We start from the raw sequence: 23821 nt of genomic DNA, 5'->3' as shown, positions 1-23821 counted from the left end.
GATAAGACAGTACACCCGACAAAGTATACAGTTGGACAGCAAGTCATGATCTCCCTCTACAACCCCAGCTCATTCCCCTCCCTTAAATTTGCAGGACCGTATTCAATCTCTGACAAAGTAAGCCCCTCAGTTTATAAAATCACATATCCAAATGGAAAGTCAGGATGGTTCCATGTAAACCAGTTTAAGGTTTATGGAACGCAGTGCAGCCACTCGCACCACCTCTCATTGGCAATGGCAGACAACGGAGACCCGCCCACTGAAAACTCAATCCCACCCTCCCCCAGCAGCAGCAGCACGTCCACAGACACGACCTTGACCCCGCCCCCAGAGTCAAATTTCACCCTAACGCTTGATTCGGCTGCTAGCGACAGCGACAGCACAACTGACGCCTTTAATAGACCCGAACAATGGAAACACAGACCAGGCCCAAGTCACTATGGCCCCAGTGACACAGACCAAGATATGTTCAGCCCCTTAGAGACAATTTATTTGCCGTTACCAGAACCTGACCCACCACCTGATGATAGCGACACCCCCCTTGCTCCTACCGCCCTACAGAATTTGAAACATTGGCACCGCGACAATTCCTGTCGTCTGACACGGAATAACGAGATGGACCCCACATCGTTTTAGTGCATTGGCACTAAAACTCCAGGCACGAGTTTGGCACCTGGGAGATGGTGATGACTCTGTCTGACTCCCACCATGGTAACCCCTTTGAGACTCTTTTTGGAATGGAACCTTGAGGTGTCCAGATGATAAGAGAAAGGAACCGATTGAGATTGACGGTGTCCTATACCTTGATGGAACCGGTCCGCTTTCTTCTTTAGTTTTTTTTTTTAATGTTGTATGTTCACTCTCTTGTACGATTTTGTGTGTCAGCCTCACAAAAATTTCTTGATAATCACTACTCTTCTGACGCCACATGGCACTTAAAGAAACAAGTTTGCTGAAGCCCATATATCCTCAAATTCTTACCGCTCTTGGAAGGTCACTCAGGCAGTGGAGTAACGGCACTGATCCCCCCCTGCCTGAGGACCCCCTATACATTTGGTTAGCCAAGCTCGGGTAGTGGAGTAACAGCACTGATCACCGCCCTACCCGGGGATTCCACCCATTCTTGCCTTGATCATACGCACCCCATTCGGAGAATTATTTTCGAAACTCTTTTGCTGTTCTTTTTACAACTGTGGTTTAAAGAATGCACTTTTGCCACAACCTCTGCCCCCTTTCCGGCGACCCTTCGGTTGCTATCCCCCCACCTGCTATTTACATGTTCAAATCACTTGGTTGAAACGAGTTTGCAGAGTTTTTTTTTCTGATGTCTTGTCTCCCAAATGGTTGTTCAAAAAAAAAATGAGGGAGTCACATATGGTGACAATTCTATATGGAAAATTGACGTTAAGGAGAAACAGACAGACAAACGAGATATTAAGCAACAAGATAATAACAGATATTATGCTTGTACCCCCAGGAAGATACGGATACCTGAAGACGGAGACACGGACAAGATGAAGACGAACCTGATGATCTGCATCATGATCGTCGTTGGATCAATACAGTTGCGCGCGTTACCCACCCCTACATCCCTCACCACACAGGCCCTGAGCACGACTACCCAACACAACACCCCCAGCCCGGACACTACACCACACTAGACACAGCCACTGATACCCCTACATGGTGTGAGAATATCATAAAATGGGACTCCCTGTCATACACAGTAGATTGGTGATAGCTATACTGTGCAGTGTCATCCAGACGATCAGACTTCGGAAATGGAGGAGAGCCTCCCGCCCTCCAGTATACACACTTATCATAGAATTTACAGTGCAGAAGGAGGCCATTCGGCCCATCGAGTCTGCACCGGCTCTTTTTTTGAAAGAGCACCCGACCCAAGACCACACCTCCACCCTATCCCCATAACCCAGTAACCCCACCCAACACTAAGGGCAATTTTGGACACTAAGGGCAATTTAGCATGGCCAATCTACCTAACCCGCACATCTTTGGATTGTGGGAGGAAACCGGAGCACCCGGAGGAAACCCACGCACACACGGGGAGAACGTGCAGACTCCGCACAGACAGTGACCCAAGCCGGGAATCGAACCTGGGACCCTGGAGCTGTGAAGCAATTGTGCTAACCACCATGCTACCGTGCTGCCCTTAGAACCCCTTTCCTCGGACTCCAGCAAACCCCACACTCTTTCTGAACCTTTCCGCCCTAATAAATTCCGCGGTTGTTGTTTTCTTAATAAAGTTACTTTCTTTGTACATAGACATTAGTGATAAGTAGGAATGTGATGCTACTATTGGTTATTTTGTATTGTAAGATAAGTTCTTTGATTGTTAAATAGCAGCATGAGTGTAGTCTAGTTAGAGACAGTTAGAGGTTCCCCTTTTTTCTGTGTACTGAGACTTTCAAGGAGAGAAATCAAGGCCATATGACCGAAGCGGGAGCGGAAACTGAGAAACCTCGGTGTCATGAAATGGAAATACAACAACTTATCTGTGCTTAACAGAGCTGTGATTTACCTTGGATCAAGAGTAAAAATTTACTGCAGAGAGCGCAATAAAATAAGTAGACTTCCAACTTCTATTCAGCACCAAAGGTGTTCTATAAAATTAAGATTGCCATAACTATATCTATTGAGGTGATATATCATACAATGATACATTTGGGATAATACAAGGAATAACGTGAAGTTGAGAGGGAATGCATGCCTGGTTGTTATGCTATACAGAGCATCAGTTAATTGAATTGTTTCCTGCCTCCTGGTTGCAGAAAAACAGTGGGCTGGATTCTCTGGGCCTCTGCACCGAAATTGCGATCGGCACGGGGGCGGAGAATGGGCGTTTACGCAGAAATCCCGTCCGACGGCGCTCCCGCGATTATCCGGTTCCTGGAGAATCGCTCGCGAATCGCGCACGCGCGGTCTACTCAGCGCGGGCAATGCCCCCCCCCGCGATTCTCCGAGGAAAACTGGCCAATTTTCCGACGGCGTGGTTCGAACACATATCGGCCGTCGGGAATGGCCGGTGGCGGCTGCGGACTCAGTCCGCGGCCGCCCTGGTGGGGGGCGGGGAGGGATCCTTCACAGGGGGGGTCCTCATGGACGGCCAGGCAAGCGATCAGGCGGCTCCGATACGCGGACGCGCTGTCTCGGGAGAACTTACTTCTTGCATCTGGGTCCGTGGTGCGAGTCCGCCATGTCGCACAGTGCGGCCGCACAAGCGCAGACTCTCGACCGGAAGTGCAGGGCCCCCTATCCGCAGCCAGACCTGCGAGAAGCACTCCAGGGCCCTGCTAGCCGCCTGCAGAGTCCAGAGTGAAACACCAGCGTTTTTACGCTGGCCTGGGGACATAGACTCATTTTTGGAGAATCCAGCCCAGTGTGGTTTTTTTTTTAAGAGGAATACAGTTGCAAACATAAATAATAATAATCGCTTATTGTCACAAGTAGGCTTCAATGAAGTTACTGTGAGAACTAGTCGACCCATTCCGGCGCCTGTTCGGGGAGGCCGGTACGGGAATTGAACCCGCGCTGCTGGTCTTGTTCTGCATTACTAGCCCACTGTGCTAAACCAGACCCTATATGAACATAGTACTGAATTTCAAACATGCTAGTTCTGTGTACGTAGGTTATAAAGAACATACATAGTAGAATGGATAGTTATAAAAACACGGAGAACCTGACATGAAAGATACATTACTATTTAGTCCCATTGTTCCTTTTTCAAATTGATGACTTGCAAATTTCTATGCAACGATCAAATACATTTTAAAACCAATTCCATAATTTTTTATTCATTTTTATTCTCTATATCCACATGCATTAATACTATAAATTATTAAAGTTACTAATATTAATAATTTAAACCAGCATTCCCTAAAATAGAATCAAATACTGACTTAATATGACATACATTTTCTTTGTGCCTAAGGCCATCTTTGAGGAGAAGCAGTAGAATAAATCTTTTGGACACCTACTTCATGTTATATTTCAAGCATGGTGTAGTTTCTACAAAAACTATGGAAATAATGAACACAAGTGCTTCAAATGGTCAACTAATTTTATAACAACTCCAAAGTGAGTTCAAAACAGAATAGTGGATTACAAATACACCACAAATCATATCTTGGTTTAACACAGTAGTTTTATTTGTTCCATGTGGGGATATTGGATATCAAAGGACAAAACAGTATTTTTATTGCACTTATATGTAGAAAAGATTGGGGACTTGAGGCACAAGGGACAAAAATGGATGTTAAGAATGGAGAGTTGAGGATGGTTAAGTGAAGTGTAGTCAAAGGGATGTGTTTTGGGAAAGACCTTAAAGGTGAGGAAGGAGGCAGGCAGATTAGCAGAGGCATTTGCGTGGAAAAGTGCCAAAACGTAGGGATGAGGCAAAAGAAGGTTCTGCCACCAATGGGGTAGGAAAAGTAGGGGAATGCATAAGAGGTCGCAGCCAAAGGTCCAAAAACTGAGGGATGCAATATCACGTTGCAAATGGTTGCTGAGATAGGATTAGGTGAGATGGTAAACAAATTTCAGACAAAAGGGTGCGATTTAATGGCCGTGTTGCACTTACGCGAGAGCGAGACAAAGCCGTTACATCGTGGGACAGGCCAGAAATGAGAACTGTGCCGGCCGCTGATCGGTTTGCCATCTAACCATCCAGCTCCCTTTGGCGAAATCAGGAACCCGCCATAGCGCAGCGAGATACCAATAATCACCACTTAAGGCCAACCTCCATACAATTAACGGGAGTCACGCCCGATCTATTGGCCTCCAGTGATCTAATCGCCTCCCGAGCAAGGGTTAGGGTTACGGAGGCCAGTCTCGGTCACGGTGCCCCACCATCGGTGGTGGTGGTGGTGGTGGGGGGGGGGGTATCAGCGCCCACGGGTTCACCATGCCACCCCTTGGATAATGCGTGCCTGTTTAGTAGCAACCCAAGCCTTGTCTGTCTGCCCCATCGACCACCCATAACCCACTGACCGTGGAGGTCTCTGGCCGTACAGTTGAAGGCTATGCTAATTGGGAAATGGTAATTGTAGTTAAGTGAGCAATCACAGTTCCCAAGTGCTGTCCCCTGGGTAGGTGACCATGTAGCATGTGGGAGTTATTGCCTAGCATCCCAGACAGACTGTGATGCCTGGATTCTGTGCCTGAACACTGTGGGAGTTAACACCACAAATGCAGCGGCCAACCTGAACACCCAGGGACTAGACCCCAGCACTGGGGACATTTCAGCCACCAGACGGTGGGTGTCTGCACCGGTGGGGGGGAAACCAGCGCCTGTCCAGGTTATGTTATGTGAGGGTGTCTGGGGTACAGGGTGTGCGGCCTGGTGAGCAGGGGTGCCTGCTGTCCCCAGGGTTGCGAGGGCAGGACGTGTCAGATGGCAGAAAGTGTGGGGGAGGGGAATGGGGGAATGGTGGATCCCAGGGAGGAAGACACCGCTGGTTGTCAGTCTCACACCCTCTCCAATTCCTTGCAGATATTACATGAGATGGATGATATCTTGGACCCTGCGGAAGCTTCCCTCATGGTGCTGCTGGCAGACCAGGCAGCCAAGCACCAGAGAAGGCAGCAACAGCAATGTCAACAGAGGCTCAAGGCGGTGGCCCATGTGCAGGGCCCTGACCCACACGCTGAGGACCCGACTGCTTATCAGGGCAGGGAGGGACCGAGAGGAGGAAGCCACAACGGCACAAAGTGTACAGGCGTCGCTGGTCTTTCAAACAGATGACGGACAGAGTGTGCCTCACAAGCGGATGAGCGGCACTGTGGTGATGTGCATCAATATAAATACATGTAGGCTAGCTAGACACTAGAGGGAGCACCAGAAACATCACACACACACCCTCAACCAATAGATCAGTTAGATAGGACACGACCAATGGACATTCACGATACACAAGGAGATGACACGACCACAAGAGGGCATTACATCAACCCATATATAAAGGACACCACACACATGATCTGCCTCTTTCCAGTGGAGACAGTCAGTGAGTAGAGACATAGGGTTGATTCAATATTACACCCACCACGTGGATTGCAGCAACTGGTTAGTCAGTATGGGTAGCTATAGTAGGATTAGCAGTAGTGTCGAACCCGAGTAATGGAAGTGTAAATAGTTTAATAAACGTGTTGAAGTTATCTCCACGTCTGAACCTTCCTTTGTCAAGTGCACCACAAGGAAGCCGCTTATGTTACACCTAGAACATAACAAATCATGGTACCAGGACTGAACTGTTTCAATCCATATAGCCTTACCTCAGCGTACAGTGACAACCAGCAACAATACCCAGGCAAGATGTTCGAGATCCAGGTTCCGCAGCAGCTCCAGTGCCACGGCGATCTCCACGAAAACTGGCGGGTATTCCGGCAGATGTTTGAAATCTTCCTGGTAGCGGCCGAACTAGAAGATGTGGCCGATGCTGAAAAGACAGAGCTTCTCCTCACCATCGCCGGTGCCAGAGCAGAAGAAATCTGTAAAAAATTCAAGTTCTCCAAGGGGCAAAACAGGAGCGACTTCCAGGCAGTCCTGGACAAACTCGGCAAAAACCAGCAAGAAAAGGTAAGAGAAGCGCCAGTATTCACCACGTTGTGCAACACGTCTCGTTGCGGTTCGGATTTGGTACTGGGGTACCCACGGAATGTGAGACGAGTGACGACAGCATCCCACTTCCCATGCAAGATGTGCAAAGTGACAGACCTCAGCTGTGTGTGCAGAGGCACTCGACGATCACTGTGAGACCACTGGTGACACCACGATACTTTCACCCTCATTCGCTCGAACCTTTCCACAAGTCAATGCATTCCTGCATGCTCCGACTCCAGACGTGCAGCTTCAAGAAATGTCAGCTGACTCCAGTGAACCTGCTAAGACTCCGGACGGGGAGCATCAACAAACCAACACTGACTCAGTTAAAACAGACCAGACTCCACATGGGGAGCAAACAAACGCCGACTCTGATTCACGTAAGCTTGACTTTACTCCAGACAGGGAGTGCCGCAACCTCAGTGATGGCACGCTCAGGGTGACAGCAGATGCCACAACGACAGGAGATGGATCACTTAACAATTACACTGGGTCAGTAATAACAAGCAGCGGCTACAGTCCAAGAGGAATACACCAATATTCACCTCAGCTATATCCACACATTTTTTTCCACACCAGCAGTGCGGCCAATGACAGCTCATGCTGGACAAACCCAGTATTCAAGCCTGCAGCAGCCAGCAGTCTATGCAGCATATTCTCAAACAGGCCAGCACTACGGATTGCCCACTAATGGAATCAAGACCAAGGAGGACTACCGCAAGCGCAATCTGCACTACAGACTGGATGCCTTAGTTACAGCCCAGGATTTGCTGCACCCCAGCCTGGCCAGACGGCATATTCTTAGCAGATGCAAGGTTCCAGTTTCACACCATCACCAGTTATTTATGCGAGCAGCAATTCTGTTTCCAATTCGACAAGCTTCAACGGTTCTCAGCTGGATCACCCTTCCAGCACAGCACGTGGCCAGAACCAGTATGTACAGTCTTATCCAACTTCAACATATGGCACATCCATGACCTCGAATGATACTGTTGATGGTATCTCTTCAACGTCAACGACTTATCAACTACAAGATGCCATCCACCAGCACCATCACAAACATCGAAAAAAGAAAGGGACTCCAAATCAGACAGCGAAGTGATTTGACCACTTCTTGGTTCCTGTGGCACAGGGACGTTGATGGCGTTCATAACCATGGGAGACATTTGAACATGATGATTGATGGTTTTTGGTCTCACACAACCTATCTACCTGTTTTTTGTTCAATTTTCTCAAAGTGTGCAGAAAATATGTAACATATAACAAAGGGGGGATGTGGTGATGTGCATCAATGTAAATACATGTAGGCTAGCTAGACACTAGAGGGACCACCAGAAACATCACACACACACCCTCAACCAATAGATCAGTTAGATAAGACACGACCAATGGACATTCACGATACACACAGAGGTGACACGACCACAAGAGGGCATTACACCAACCCATAGATAAAGAACACCACACACATGATCTGCCTCTTTCCAGTGGAGACAGTCAGTGAGTAGAGACACAGGGTTGATCCAATTTAACACCCACCACGTGGATTGCAGCAACTGGTTAGTCAATCTGGGTAGCTATAGTAGGATTAGCAGTAGTGTCGAACCCGAGTAATGGAAGTGTAAATAGTTTAATAAAAGTGTTGAAGTTATTTCCACGTCTGAACCTTCCTTTGTCAAGTGCACCACAAGGAAGCCACTTATGTTACACCTAGAACATAACAAATCAGGCACCTGTGCCATTTCTTTGCGGACTTGGTACCATTTGGAGGAGGAGGATACCCACTCCCGGTGGCCGTCAACATCACCGCAGCCCTGAACATCCACGCCTCAGGATCATTCCAGGCCTCAAGCGGGGACTAGTGTGGTATCTCACAAGCTATAGCTCACAAGTGCATCTGTGAGGTAATGGATGCCCTTTTTGCCCGGGCAGCGAAATATATAAACTATGACATGGACTAGGCCCTGGCAGCAGAGGTCTCTGCCATCGACGGAATGCCCCAGGTCCAGGGGGTAGTGGATGGCACACATGCCGCCTTGCGCTAACCGAGCCGTTAGGGAGTGCCCTACATCAACAGGAAGGGGTTCCGCTCCCTGAACACCAGTTCATTTGCAACCACCACATGAAAATCATTCACGAGTGTGCATGCTTCCTAGGGAGTGTGCACGATAGCTACATTCTGGGGCAGTCAGAGATCCCCAGCCTCTTCGAGGACCAACCGAGACTAGCCGGTTGGCACTTGGGGGATAAGGGGTACCCGTTGAGGACCTCGCTAATGATGCCAGTACAGAGGCCGGTGACCGATGCGGAGACCCGATACAATGCGGCACATGAGGCCACCCGGGCTGTCATTGAATGGTGCATGGGACTCGTCAAAAATGCAGTTCCGATGCCTTGACTGCTCTGGTGGTGCACTGCAGTACACCCCCCCCGGAGGGCCACACACTTTGTGGTGGTTGGTACAGCAGCAGGGTGTTATGCTGGAGGTTGATGGGGAGGAACATTTGGTCACCTCCAAGGAGGAGGAGGAGGACGAGGACACGTCGGATCAGGAGGAGCATGAGGATGAGCCCGGGAAGGACCCACAGGACCAGCCGGAGGATGAGGACAGGCGGCAGCGGTGAGGGTCCAGCAAGCCCACAGGGCCAGGGAAGGCCTCAGCCTTGCCTGCTTGACATAGGATGAAGCCTTGTCCATCATTCCCCCTCCCTCCGCCCTACCCCCTTCTCCGCCCTACCACCTTCTCAAACAACCAAAGCAGTCTGATAACCTACAATATGTTCAGACAACAAATATTTTCAAAATTTAATAAATATGAACGTTTATTTCTCAATATAAACGTTCTAGAAAATCAAGATTGTAAGACAATGCACTGGTAGAATTAGTACTGAAAACTCACAAAGAAAAAAGGCTACGATAAATAATTGTTAAAAATAGTCTTGGATTTCTGAATTAGAGCTCAAACAATTAAATTTAAAAGAACATTTTTGTAGTAATAGGAGCTTAAAAGTAAAGCCAATTTATAATACAGAATTTTGGAAATGCTTCAATTAAATAGTGCAACAATTTATGTTAAATATTAAGTACTCAATTTTTAAAATGCTCCACCTATTGTTCTGTAAATCCAAAAGTGGCAATCTCTCTACTGTAAATTTGTAAGTATAAATCCTGTGACTCTTTTCTATCATGTTTTATTTAACTTTTTGTGCTATCCTGACGGATTGCTTTGATGAGGTGAGCAGATGTTAATGCCTTATCTGCCTTATCTCATCTCTTACATAACATTTCCATTTATTCACAACAGAATTCTGTTTACAAAAAGCCATAACTTTATAATATACCTGAATTCCTAGTCAACATTGATTCAGCAGTTTATTTGTTACAAGAATCTTTCCAATCTTCAAGGTCATAACTGGATGGGTGCACATGCTGAGATGAATTGGGTGCTGCGCAGACATATCTCTGAGGAGCACAGAAATTCTCCCATCTGCCTTCTTCAGCATATCTCATTATTTTCTGCCACAGAAATGACTGATTAACTTTGTCATTATTGCTGCATGTTGTTGCTTTGCTTGGCCCACCGGGCCTTTACTGTGGTGACTGATCAGAAGTAGTTACAATAGAGGTTTTGAATGTAGCCACAAAGGACAGGCATTGGCAGGACATTTGTTTCTCTGCCACATTTACACAGAGAAAATCAAAATTATACCTGACAGTTACAGGAGATAACACTAATGCAGATCCAAACTAAGCATCTTCAATTAAACAATGGGGTCAAATCCAGAATGAAACTGATGAAAGGTTTCTGGGATGAAAGCAATGGCAATCTTCGGAAGCCAGTGGAGGATCGATTCGCTTTTCCAGGACAAGCTATTGGGTACAGAGTTTGAATAGGCAGTATTACTCTAAAATAAATTTAAAGCACCCAATTATTTTTTTTCAATTAAGGGACAATTTAGCGTGGCCAATCCACCTAACCTGCACATCTTTGGGTTGTGGGGGTGAAAACCACACAGACACGGGGAGAATGTGACTGCTTAGAGAAGTGGACTGGTCCATATATAAGAACTCAGCAATCAACTTAAATGAGTATGCCACCACCGTCACAGACTTCATCAACAAATGTGTGGACGACTGCATGCCAAAGAAAGCAGTACGTACGTTCCCCAACCGGAAACCATGGCTCAATCGCGAGATTGACTCCTTTTGAAGGACAGATCGGAGGCGTTCAAGACAGACGATCCTGACCTATACAAGAAATCCAGGTACGACCTCCGCAAAGCCATCCGAGGTGCCAAGAGAAAATATCAAACTAAGTTAGAGTCACAGACAGACTCTCGGCGGTTGTGGCAAGGAATAAACAACGTAACGGGCTACAAAGCGAAGCCGAACAGTATCTCTGGCAGCAGCTCACCCCTCCCCGATGGACTCAATGCATTCGATACTCGGTTTGAGCAGGTAACCAACAATCCGCTGTTGAGTGCCCCAGCAGCCCATAATTCACCCATACCCACCATCACAGCTTCCAAAGTCAGATCGGCCTTCCTGAAAGTGAACCCTCGGAAGGCGACGGGCCCGGACGGGATCCCTGGTCATGCACTCAGAGCCTGCGTGGACCAGCTGGCAGAGGTATTCGCAGACATCTTTAACCTGTCCCTACTCCACTCCGAGGTCCCCACTCGCTTCAAGAAGACTACCATCATACCGGCACCAAAGAAGAACCAGGCAACGTGTCTCAATGACTACCGTCACCGCGGTGGCCCTGACTTCAGTCATAATGATCATAGTTGATCACGAAGCGCATCACCTCCATACTCCCAGAACGCCTTGATCCACTGCAATTCGCATACCATTACAACCGGTCCGCATCAGACGCGATTTGCCTGGCCCTACACTCATCCCTAGAGCATTTCGAAAACAAGGACTCCGACATCAGACTCCTATTTATTGACTACAGCTCTGCCTTCAACACCATAATCCCAGCCAAGCTCATATCAAAGCTCCAAAACCTAGGACTTGGCTCCCCACTCTGCAACTGGATCCTCGATTTTCTGACCAACAGACCACAATCAGTAAGAATGAACAACGACACCTCCTCCACAATAATCCTCAACACCGGGGCCCCGCAAGGCTGTGTACTTAGCCCCCTACTCTACTCCCTGTACACACACGACTGCGTGGCAAAACTTGGTTCCAACTCCATCTACAAGTTTGCTGACGATACGACCATAGTGGGCCAGATCTCGAATAACGATGAGTCCGAATACAGGGGGGAGATAGAGAACCTAGTGGAGTGGTGTAGCGACAACAATCTCTCCCTCAATGCCAGCAAAACTAAAGAGCTGGTCATTGACTTCAGGAAGCAAAGTACTGTACACACCCCTGTCAGCATCAATGGGGCCGAGGTGGAGATGGTTAGCAGGTTCAAATTCCCAGGGGTGCACATCTCCAAAATCTGACCTGCTGCACCCACGTCGACTCTATCACCTAGAAAGCAGAGCAGCGCCTATACTTCCTCAGGAAACTAAGAAAATTTGGCATGTCCACATTGACCCTTACCAACTTTTACAGATGCAGCATAGAAAGCATCCTATCGGGCTGCATCACAGCCTGGTATGGCAACTGCTCGGCCCAGGACAGCAAGAAACTTCAGAGAGTCATGAACACCGTCCAGTCCATCACACAAACCTGCCTCCCATCCATTGACTCCATCTACACCTCCCGCTGCCTGGGGAAAGCGGGCAGCATGATCAAAGATCCCTCCCACCCGGCTTACTCACTCTTCCAACTTCTTCCATCGGGCAGGAGATACACAAGTCTGAGAACACGCACGAACAGACTCAAAAACAGCTTCTTCCCCACTGTCACCTGAGTCCTAAATGAACCTCTTATGGACTGACCTCATTAACACTACACCCTGTATGCTTCATCCGATGCCAGTGCTTATGTAGTTACATTGTATATGTTGTGCTGCCCTATTATGTATTTTGTTTTCTTCCTTTTTCTTCCCATGTACTTAATGATCTGTTGAGCTGCTCGCAGAAAAATACTTTTCACCGTACCTCAGTACACGTGACAATAAACAAATCCAATCCAATGTGTAAATTCCATACGGACAGTGACCCGAGGCTGGGATCGAACCCGGGTCCTCAGTGCCGTGAGGCAGCAGTACTAACCACTGTGCCACCGTGCCGCCCGAAATTCATTTCAATATGCAAGTTTGCTGTTGGGTAAATCAAACACTATTGTAGGTTCTAAATACCCGCACTGGTACTGGAAAGTGGAGATGAAATGTAAAGGTGAAACAGGGATGGTAATATTTGCTGCTGCAAGGTTTGAGAGCAAGATGGGTTCCAGGAAACCTGCAAGGTTTGTCAATTTAGTTATGGAGAAGCTGGTGGTTCAAGTTCACATTCAAACAAATGGGGCTTTACTTAACTTAGTAATCTCCATGTTTACTGTCCAGCAGATGATTGGCTGCAACATTGCAGCAGTGCAATCAAGCAATCAGATTGATGCCATCATGACCACAAAGTGGTATCATTCTATTTCTGTGCTAAAAAACAAGCCGGGCCAGGTTGCGATGGCAGGCCAGAAGTTGTTGCAATCTCTCTGGCTGAACTCTTAGAAGTGGCTGTACTAGAATTTCCTTAGCCTGAATTATGACAAAAAGGCCTACCCCCTTCCATGTTAGTTACTGAAGATCCATCATGTAGAAACACTGGGGTACATAAACAAGCACTTCAGTCAGGCACAGGGGCCTGATACAGGGTGAAACATTATGAGTTATTAAAACAACAGTGTTATTTGAAATCTTCCATGTGTCAAGAGTGCACCTGTAGATTCAGCATTGTTAATTTCTTTCCTGAAAATTATAACAAATAATAACACAAAGGCAATGGGCCAGATATTGTTGTAGAGATAACAGTGACACTCACGAACGAGGCTTCTTGAGCTGGTGTAGTCAACTCTTGTGGAAGTTACTGCAGGTATTTCAGCACCAACTCCATGATTGATGTTGGACCAAGCTCTCCTATTTGGATGAGTTACACATTGTAGAGCATCTTCTGCCCTGTCCAAATATGCATCCAAAAGTGATCAGAAAGCTTTTTTCTCCCGTTATTATTTGAAATTCTTAACTCAATTAACTCTTTCTGGTTTAACCTCTGTCACTCAATTACACTGCTACACTGAGGCCACATTTCTAAGTTGAAGCTGCTTCTTCAATACCTAGATATCGACCATATGCTTTACATTTAGTTGGATAATTGAGTAGAGATGAAGGAATCCGCTAATCTCTTTGCAGATTTATGTGGGGAAAAGTGGCATAATATATTAGTGGTCCCACACCATAAATTGATTGATGACTGTTTGAATCCCAGCCTTACGTGATATTTAAATTCAAGCTTTCCCACAGATGGTGAATTGCTGATCTTGACCATCACAGCATTGAGTTGTCAGGGGAGAGGGAAAATCAGCAAGGGTTCCACTTTGGGTTGTACCTGCAGCACACCCTTACCAGATGGTTGCAGAGAACCAATGAAGTCTTGTGCTGTAGTTCAAGTGCTTTTCTAATCAGAATCATGGATATACATGCCGGTAGAATATAATGGTGAGAAAATTGAGATTAAAGATATTGTGATGAACTGAAAACTTAATTCACCTCTGCATTTGCAAATACAGAAAGATATAGTTATCAATTGCGTTTATCCTTTGATAAAAACAATCAGATTATTTGATCTAAAATTAATTTTTTATTCATTCATGGAATGTGGGCTTCACTGGCTAGACCAGCATTTCTTTCCCATCCCGGATTGCCCTTGACAAGGTAGTGGTGAGCTGCTTTCTTGAACCGCTGCAGTCCACGTGGCGTACGTCTAGCCACAGTGGTGTTGGGGAGGAGTTCCAAGGTTGAGACTCAGTAACAGTGAAGGAGCGGTGATATATTTCCAAGTCAGACTGGTGAGTGGCTTGAAGGGGATCTTCCAGGTGGTAGTGTTCCCATGGAGCTGCAATGCTTGCCCTTCTAGATGGTAGTGGTCATGGGTTTGGAAGGTGTTGCCTAAGGAACTTTGGTGAGTTCCGACAGTGAGATTTATACATGGTGCACACTGCTGCAACTATGTGCGGTGGTGGAGGGAGTGAACATTTGTGGATGGGGTGCCAATGAAGTGGGCTGCTTACTCCTGGATGGTGTCAAGCTTCTCGATTGTTGTTGAAACTGCATTCATCCAGGCAAGTGGGGACTGTTCCATCATGCTCCTGACTTGTGCCTTGTAGATGGTGGACAGGCTTTGCAAAGCCAATAGGTGAGATATCCGCTGCAGGGTTTCCAGCCGCTAACTTTTTGTTGCGATAGTATTTATATAGCTAGTCCAGTTACGTTTCTGATCAATGGTAATATCGAATCATGGAATCTCTACAGTGAAGAAGGAGGCCATTCGGCCTATTGAGTCTGCACCAATTGTCTGAAAGAGCACCCTATCTAGGGCCACACTAAGTGATAATTTATCGTGGCCAATCCACCTAACCTGCACATCTTTGGACTGTGGAAGGAAACTGGTGCACCCCGAGGAGACCCATGCAGACACAAGGAGAATCTCCAAACTCCACCCAGGTGCCTGGTGCTGTGTGGCAGAAGTTCTAACTATTGTGCCACCATGCCACCCTTATCTACCAGGATATTGATGGTGGGGCGATGGTAATGACATTGAATATCAAATGGTGATGGTTAAGATTCTCAAATGCGAACTTGGGGGAGGCACGGTGGCACAGTGGTTAACACTGCTGCCTCACTATGCCAGGGACCTGGGTTTGATTCCAGCCTTGGGTGATTGGCTGTGTGGAGTTTGCGTGGAATTCCTCCAGGTGCTCCAGTTCCGTCCCATAGTCCAAAGATGTGCAAGTTAGGTGGATTGGCCATACTAAATTGCCCCTTAGTGTCCACATATTAAATGGGTTTACAGGGATGGGGCAGGGGATTAGGTGTCGATGGGGTGCTCTTTCAGAGGTTCGGTGCAGACACTTTGGGCCAAATGACCTCCTTCTGTACTGTAGGGATTCTATGATGTCAAGTGCAGTCACTCTCACCTTACTTCTGGATTTCGGCTTTTTCATCCATGTTTGAACCAAGGCTGTAATGAGGTCAGGAGCTGAGTGGTCCTGGCGGAACCCAAACTGAGCATCCGTGAGCAGGTTATTGCGAAGCAAGTTACACTTGATAGCACTGTTGATGACCCCTTCCACCACTTTACTGATGATCAAGAGTAGACTGATGGGGTGGTAATTGGGCAGATTTGGGTTGGATTTGTGCTGCTTTTCATGTACAGGGCATACCTGGTGAATCTTCCACATTACCAGATAGATGTCAGTGTTGTAGCTTAACGGGAACAGCTGGATAAGGGGCATGGTGAGTTGTGGAACACAAGTCTTCCGTACTGTAACTGGAATATTGCCAGGGTCCATAGCCGTTGCAGTATCCAGTGCTTTTGGCCGGTCCTGAAATGACATGGAGTGAGTCAAATTGGCTGAAACTGGCATCTGTGATGCTGGTGACCTCTGCAGGAGGCAGAGATGAAGCATCCACTCAGCACTTTTGATTGAAGATTGTACCAAATGCCTCACCCCTTTTTTTGCACTGATGTGATACATGGGGCAACTCCTTCAGTGAGTTGTTTAATTGTCCATCACCATTTATGCCGGATGTGGCAGGACTGCCGAACTTTGATCTGATCGGTTGGTTGTGAAATCGGTTAACTCTGTCTATCTCTTGCTGCTCGCGTTGCTTGGCACGCAAGTAGTTAATTGTCCATCACCATTTATGCCGGATGTGGCAGGACTGCCGAACTTTGATCTGATCGGTTGGTTGTGAAATCGGTTAACTCTGTCTATCTCTTGCTGCTCGCGTTGCTTGGCACGCAAGTAGTCCTGTGTTGTAACTTTACAAGTTTGACATTTGATTTTTAGGTATGCCTGGTGCTGCTCCTAGCATGCCCTTCTGCACTCTTCATTGAATTAGGTTTGATCTCCTGGCTTGGTGGTAATGATAGAGTGGTGAATATTCTTGGCCATGAGATTATAGATTGTGGTTGAGTACAATTCTGCTGCTGCTGATGGCCCATAGCACCATATAGTTGGCCAGTATTGAGATGCTAGATCTGTTCCAAATCAATCCGATTTAGCACGGTGGTTGTGCCGTGCTGTAATACTCAGAAGGAGAGCGAGGCCAGCAGCGTGGGTTCAATTCCTGTACCCGGCTGAGGTTATTCAAGAAAGTTCCACATTCTCATCCTTGCCCCGCGCCTGAGGTTTGGTGATCCTCAGGTTATATCATCACCAGTCAGCTCTCCCCATGAAAGTGGAAAGTCGCCTATGGTCATCTGGGACTATGGCGACTTTACCTGTGCCACACACACGATGGAGGGTATCCTCAACATGAAGCTGGGACATCGTCTCCACAAGGACAGTATAATGGTCACTCCTGCCAATACAGTCATGAACAGATGCGTCTGCGTGTAGGCAGGTTGGTAAGGATGAGGCAAATATTTATTTCCCTCTTGTTGGGTCCTCACCAACTGCTGCAGACCCATTCTACCAGCTATGTCCTTTAGAACTTGACCAGGTTGGTCAATAATGGTGCTACCAAGCCATCTTAGTGATGGGTATTACTGTCCCCTGCCTAGAATACATTCTGCATCCTTGCCACCTGCAGTGCTTTCTCCAAGTGGTGTCCAATATGGAGGAGTACTGATTCATTAGCTGAGTGGGAGTGACACACAGTAATCCATTGTTTGACTTGATGCCAAGAGAATTCATGGAGTTCAGAGTCAATGTTGGGGTCAAAGAGTCATAAGAGGTCTACAGCACAGAAAAGGTCCTTTGGCCCATCATGTCTGTGCCGGTCAAGAACAACCACCTAACTATTCTAATCCCAGATCTCCCAGGGAAACTTCCTCATAACTGTATACCATCTGATGGGCCAGGACATTCCCAGGGGTGATGATGATGGTGTCTGGGACATTGGCCTTAAGGTATGATTCTGTGGATATGACTACATCACTCTGCTGCTTGACAATTTGTGAGACAGCTCTCCCAAGTATGGCACAAGCCCCCAGATGTTAATAAGAGGACCTTGTAGGATCAACAGGCCTGATTTTTGCTGTTGTTGTTTCTGGTGCCTACATCGATGCGGGTGGTCCAGCTGGTTTCATTCCTGAGTCTTCGTAGCGATTGGATACAACTGAATAGCTTACTATGTCATTTCAGAGGGCATTTAAGAGTCAAACCACATTGATTTGGGTCAGGAGTCACATGTCGGCCAGACCAGGCAAGGACAGCAGATTTCCATCCCTAAAGGACATTAGTGAACCAGATGGTTTTTTACAACAATCGACAATGTTTTAATTCCTGGTTCCGTGGTGGGATTCAAATCCAGGTTCATAGAGAGTTACCCTGGGTCACTGGATTACTCATCCAGAAACAATACCACCATGCCATCACCTCTTCTTTATGATTCAATTTCACCACTGATGGAATTTTAGTTCCTCTTGGCCAGTGAGAATGGCGCCCCAGAGCAGATACAATTTGAAGCTGCCATCACCTGGCTCCAATCCACTGCGTTCTTGGCTGGCAAATATTTACAACAATGAATTATCCCATCAACAAGGCTTTGCTAAAGGTTGGGGAGGGCCGACTTGATAGTCAAAAGCTTTGTCCATTGATGACATCGGTACCAAGACGTAATAGTGCCTTCACATCAGTGGCAGTTTTGCATTGTCCATAGCCTAGTAGAACCATGGCAAAAAGGTGCTGGCCAAAATAAGTTTTTTAAAATTACTTCTGTTTGAACTCTCTGCAGGTCAGAACAAGGAGCAGTGCTGCCCCCAGTCCTTCTCAATCATCTGCAGAACATTCCTCCCACAGACTGCAAGGTACCATTCCTATGGGTTCCTGCTGCACCCTACCACTAAGTACAGCTCCCACCTGTAGGACAGGTAATAAATCTGGCCAGGTGTCGGGCTCTGGCAACCTTTTACTTGGGATTGTGCCAATAAGTTTGCAAGGTCTCTATCTTCCCAAATTCTGTAAGTGCACTATTTGCATTGGTACTTGCGAACTTTGTTCCCACCCCACTTCTAAAATCTGGGTCTATATTTCACTGAAATAAATTATTCGGATGAAACAACAAAAAAGTGTGCACCTCAATTCTAAAAATAAAATTTATTTTTAAAACCCAAAATAGTAACTTCATTCAAGATTACGCTGCTTTGCATATTGCTGGTTTTATTTACCAAGCAACGGTAGAAATCTGGTAGGGTGAAGATTGAAAAAATGTTTTGGAGTGGGAAACAGGGGATAAATGTTAGCCAAACTACTTACGCAATTCCACATTGTGGCTGAAATGGTCACCAGCAGGGTTGGTTGAGTTGGAGTCCCAGTTAAAACATTATTATGCAACGTTTGTACTAACATTAGATGGTTTAGATGCCCAAGTGAATTGTATAAATTGGGTTCTGGGATACTCACGTCTCCACAAATTGCCAATTACTGAGGGCTTCACAAACAAGAGCTAAAGTGTATTCCTAATAAAAGATTACAGGTTTTGTACAAGATGAAGGTTGCTTGCAACTCATTATTAATTATACTCCAACACCGGCGGCAGAATGTGCACCAGCAGGCTGAACCAAATCCCTATCGCTTGCCAACCTAAACAATTAGTTAGATCAGAATAATCACCATGAGAACAGTAACTCTGGAGATTCTTTCTTAGTCATTTTGAGGCACATTTTGATTTAAATGTGTATTTTAACTACTCAAATTTAAGTTAGAATAGAACAATATTAACCTAAGCTTGTGCAATTCCATATTTCAAAATCATTAAATTTCAGTTTCTGAAATTGCACAGAGGTTCTAACCCATTCTCCAGCCCATTTAGGATGAAGTCAATTAGTTATTTTTAGTTGAGCAAAGATAATATTTCATTGTAATATGAAAGAGCAATACAGTCTACTTAGCTTCATATGTACTAATAAATAAAAATGTTGGGGAAGAAATTCAACTCACTGCCTTCCACTTTTTCCCCAGTGTAATATTCACATAAGACCTCAGAATTTCACATCATTATCTATTCTGCTAATTTTCACTGAAAATGCTTTATTGATTCAAGTGACTTTTAGTCGACATGGGAGTTTACCTAGAACAGGTATTAGGCTTCATAAATATGGAAATTGGGGTCTTATGCCAATTGTAGAAAGCCAAATGTAAAATTCATCCTTAAGTGGGCATAATGTGTGCATGCTTTGCATAGTTACATTTGTTGAACTTGTTGAGTGGCCTAATCAGTTGTCCTTAAAGGTGCAAAACACTCAAAAAGGAGTCCCAGGAAATTTGGCATTTTGTTCCACAGGATCAAGTGACACAACAGAGCTCCTTCGAGGACCGAGAATACATTTCTGGTCCACTGTCGGTATGTTTCAGCCCTCCCTCGTCTTAGGCACAATTTGTAATTTATGTAGCATAGAAGCCAGCTAATTTATGTGTTCCCCCAACAGGTAAACTGGAGTAGGTACCGCAATTTGCTGATGGCATTCAAATAAGACCAAAAGCTGAATTTGGCTCTGTCCTCAGATTGACACATCATGGGTACAATGTAAATTTCTACCTGTTAATTATTTGTATGCACAACTCGCAGCCAATGTAAAATTCCAGGTTCCATGTAGTTGATTATCATTGTATTCTTAACTAAACTAGAGTAAATGGCATTGAGGTGGTTAAATGGTATGACACGTGTGCTAAAATAAGCTACAAAAAGGCTAGTTATCAGTAATGAATTCCTGGAATGGATTCTAAATCATAGATTATCATAGAATTTACAGTGCAGAAGGAGGCCATTCGGCCCATCGAGTCTGCACTGGCTCTTGGAAAGAGCACCCTGCCCAAGGTCAACACCTCCACCCTATCCCCATAATCCAGTAACCCCACCCAACACTAAGGACAATTTTGGACACTAAGGGCAATTTATCATGGCCAATCCACCTAACCTGCACATCTTTGGACTGTGGGAGCAAACCGGAGCACCCAGAGGAAACCCACGCACACACGGGGAGGATGTGCAGACTCCGCACAGACAGTGACCCAAGCCGGAATCGAACCTGGGACCCTGGAGCTGTGAAGCAATTGTGCTATCCAAATGTTCAACAAATGTAATTTTCCTATTTTATGAAGCGCTTACGCCTGCCATTGCAAATTTTCATTTCTCCACAGTAATCCCTTGGCAGGAAAAACAGGATTGAAAACTAACCATAATCTTCTGCTGATTTCAACAGGACTTCAGGATGTATCGATCCAAAAGCATTGCGTATGAATCTGCGGCGGCGACGTAAGTCATCTTCCCAGTAGTCTAGGCGCCAAAAGTCATGCTGCTGACTGTGAAAAGACAAAACATATATATATATTCAGAATTATTAAAATTTGCTGCATGAGTCAGCAGGTATTACCCATTCTCCAATTCAATTTATTTAACAGGTTAGGTTTTTGTTTGAAAAATGATCCGTTTTTCCATTAAATATTCCAGGAACATAAAACGGAAAGCTAGAAGATGGAGGTATAGTATACATTATGGAGCATTTCTTCCCATTTACATTATGTATTCTTTGCAGAAAATAGAACATTTCAATTGCAAATTTAAAAGCAAATTTAACAAAAAGGCATTAATAGTTTTGGAGGGTTAATCCCAGTAATAATCAACTGATATACTGTTTTCCCACCTCCACATTTTGATATATATTTAATCCACATTCATATAAAATTTCAACAAAAATGGCTTTTTGAATTTATTTTGTGACAATAAAGAAGTATTAACAAACTGAACTACCTAAAGTCACAAAGCAGCACAAACTGCCATCCACATAAATCAGAGCCAGACCATTAGCAAATACAGCATCAAATTACATTTATAAATGGCACAGCTTGCCTCCTTTTACAGGGTTTTTTAACAAGGCTTGTAAATCATACAATGGGACCTCAAACCAAACAGCATGCAGTTTAATGACTGTAGTCCCTCTGCAGACTGAACTTGGAACTATAAAATATTGCTTTACTTGAGGTTGCAGAACCACGATTAAAATAATGTGTTGAAATATTCATTGAAATAATTCCCACAGGCAAAAAGCAACCTGAGAAAATTGCAATTTTATTCATTATTAATAAAGCTGAATTAGAGCTCAAAAAGTTCTAGCATGTGGTAATTGTCTGGATAAATTATTATTACAACATCAGTGAAGGTCTTGCACAATCTTATAGCTCTCAATTAAATTTCCCCTCAGCTTCCTCTGTTTCACAAAAACAACACAAGTCCATTAAATCTTTCCTCATAGCTAAAATTCTCTAATCTCAAATTCCTGGAAACATCCACATAAATCTTCTCTGTACACTCTCGCGTGCGATCACATCTTCCTGTAATGTTGTGACCAGAACGGAGTTTTAGCAGTACTCTAGCTAAGGCTTAACTAGTGATTTATACCATCCTAACAATAGCTTCCTGGTTCTTACATTCAATGCTAATAACGTATCCTGCATGCTTTTGTAATCACTTATTTGACTGTCCTGCTACCGTTAGTGATCTGTTGACTTGCACTCCATGGTCCTCTGTTCCTCTACACTCTCCAGTAATCTTCCATTTATTGTACACCCGCTGCCTTGGTTGCATTTCCAAATCCGTTATCTCATACACTCACGTTAAATAAAATAACTTTTTCGTGTTGCTAGTCAATCTCATGGTCACTGAACTTTTAAAATGTTGGTGTGTATTCTGTTAATGTTCGCACTCTTTATCAACACAAATATATTAAATATTTCTTCCACCCACTCCCCCTCCCCCCCCCGCCCCAGTCCTATCCACTTACCATCTCCGATAGAATCCCTACAATGCAGAAGGTGGCCAGTTGGCCCATCAAGCCTGCACCGAGCGTCCGAAACAGGACTCTACCTAAGCCCACTCCGCCACCCTATTCCTGCGCATTGATCATGGCCAATCCACCTAACTTGCACATCTTTGGACATTAAGGGGCAATTTAGCATGGCCAATCCACATTATCTGCATGTCTTTCGACTGTGGGAGGAAACGGAGCACCTGGAGGAAACCCATGCAGACATGGGGAGAATGTGCAAACTCCACAGTTATCCAAGACCAGAATTGAACGCGGGTCCCTGGCTCTGTGAGAGGCAGCAGTGCTAATCGCTGTGCCACCGTGCTGCCCTGACTTGTCAAAATTCTTTAAGCCTGGTTTGACCTTTAAACTTAGCAGGATCATGGCAGCTACTGCCGTAGAAAATGGCGTGGCTTACCCATCTTCAACTGAACTGCCCTCAACGGAAAGCCCTATGTTTGAGCTGCACTGCACAGATCTCGCCAGCCAAGAGTTGGGAGGTCAGGTGAGATAGGATTGCCTGGATTTCCAAGCAGAGTGGTAATCCAACTCAATTACCATTCCATTGCAAGTTACAACCCCTTGATATGAACTAGACTAATTTAGTGTTAGATGACAAGACCAATGTTCGGCTGGTGCAATGAAATCTGCAGCCCTGAGACTTACGGGTGCAAAGGTGGAAATTTGACTTGGGGAATGATGGGGATTGGGCAGGTCATTGAATTCAGAAATAGAGAACTCTGTACCCGGTCAACAGTGTCCTGATGGCAAGATAGCTAGAGGAAAACAAGTTAGAGAATGAACTGGTCAGTAGCTGCGGTGCAGTTTTGTTCCAGGGCTGAATGAGATGCAGATAGGTAGAGAGTTGCAGATGGTGAAGCGATATAAGGAAGTGGCCAGAGACAGGCATGTATATGATTGAGTCCCTGGAGATAGTGAGGACTGGAAAGATGACAATGCCACGTAGGTGAAGATGATGGTATTTGGTGAAGTTGATGAAGGTTAAGATTAAACGGGCACTGCCAGACAATTATTTATTTAACATGTGCTTAGACACAAAGCAGAGCAATAGCTGAGCATCAGTAAAAAAGGTTGGTTTCTTTCATCGCTGTCAAAGATCCCAACACTCTTTCGAGGTGAAGCAGCGTTTTACTTGTACTTCTTTAGTGTACTATATTCGCAGCTCACAATATGGTCTCCTCTACATTGGGGAGATCAAACTGAGACTGGGTGACCTGAGGCTGGAGAGGCGGCTGTCCAACAGGCCAAGGAGGAG

At 45.6% G+C, this 23821-nt stretch overlaps 1 protein-coding gene across 3 annotated transcripts in view; it reads right to left on the bottom strand.

Annotated features, from left to right (window-relative positions):
• The window catches only part of nbeaa (neurobeachin a), a 1435335-nt gene that overhangs the window by 457213 nt on the left and 954301 nt on the right, over positions 1–23821 (bottom strand). For all 3 annotated transcript variants that reach the window (XM_072477018.1, XM_072477016.1, XM_072477017.1), the window contains one exon: positions 20919–21043. In XM_072477018.1, the coding sequence (XP_072333119.1) occupies positions 20919–21043 (125 nt within the window). The remainder of the gene's footprint in view (positions 1–20918; positions 21044–23821) is intronic.

The sequence above is a fragment of the Scyliorhinus torazame genome, chromosome 15 (assembly GCF_047496885.1).
Source record: "Scyliorhinus torazame isolate Kashiwa2021f chromosome 15, sScyTor2.1, whole genome shotgun sequence".
In the NCBI taxonomy this organism is placed as follows: Eukaryota; Metazoa; Chordata; class Chondrichthyes; order Carcharhiniformes; family Scyliorhinidae; genus Scyliorhinus; species Scyliorhinus torazame.
Note: the sequence above shows the minus strand (reverse complement) of the source record. Positions and strands in the feature narration are given on the sequence as shown.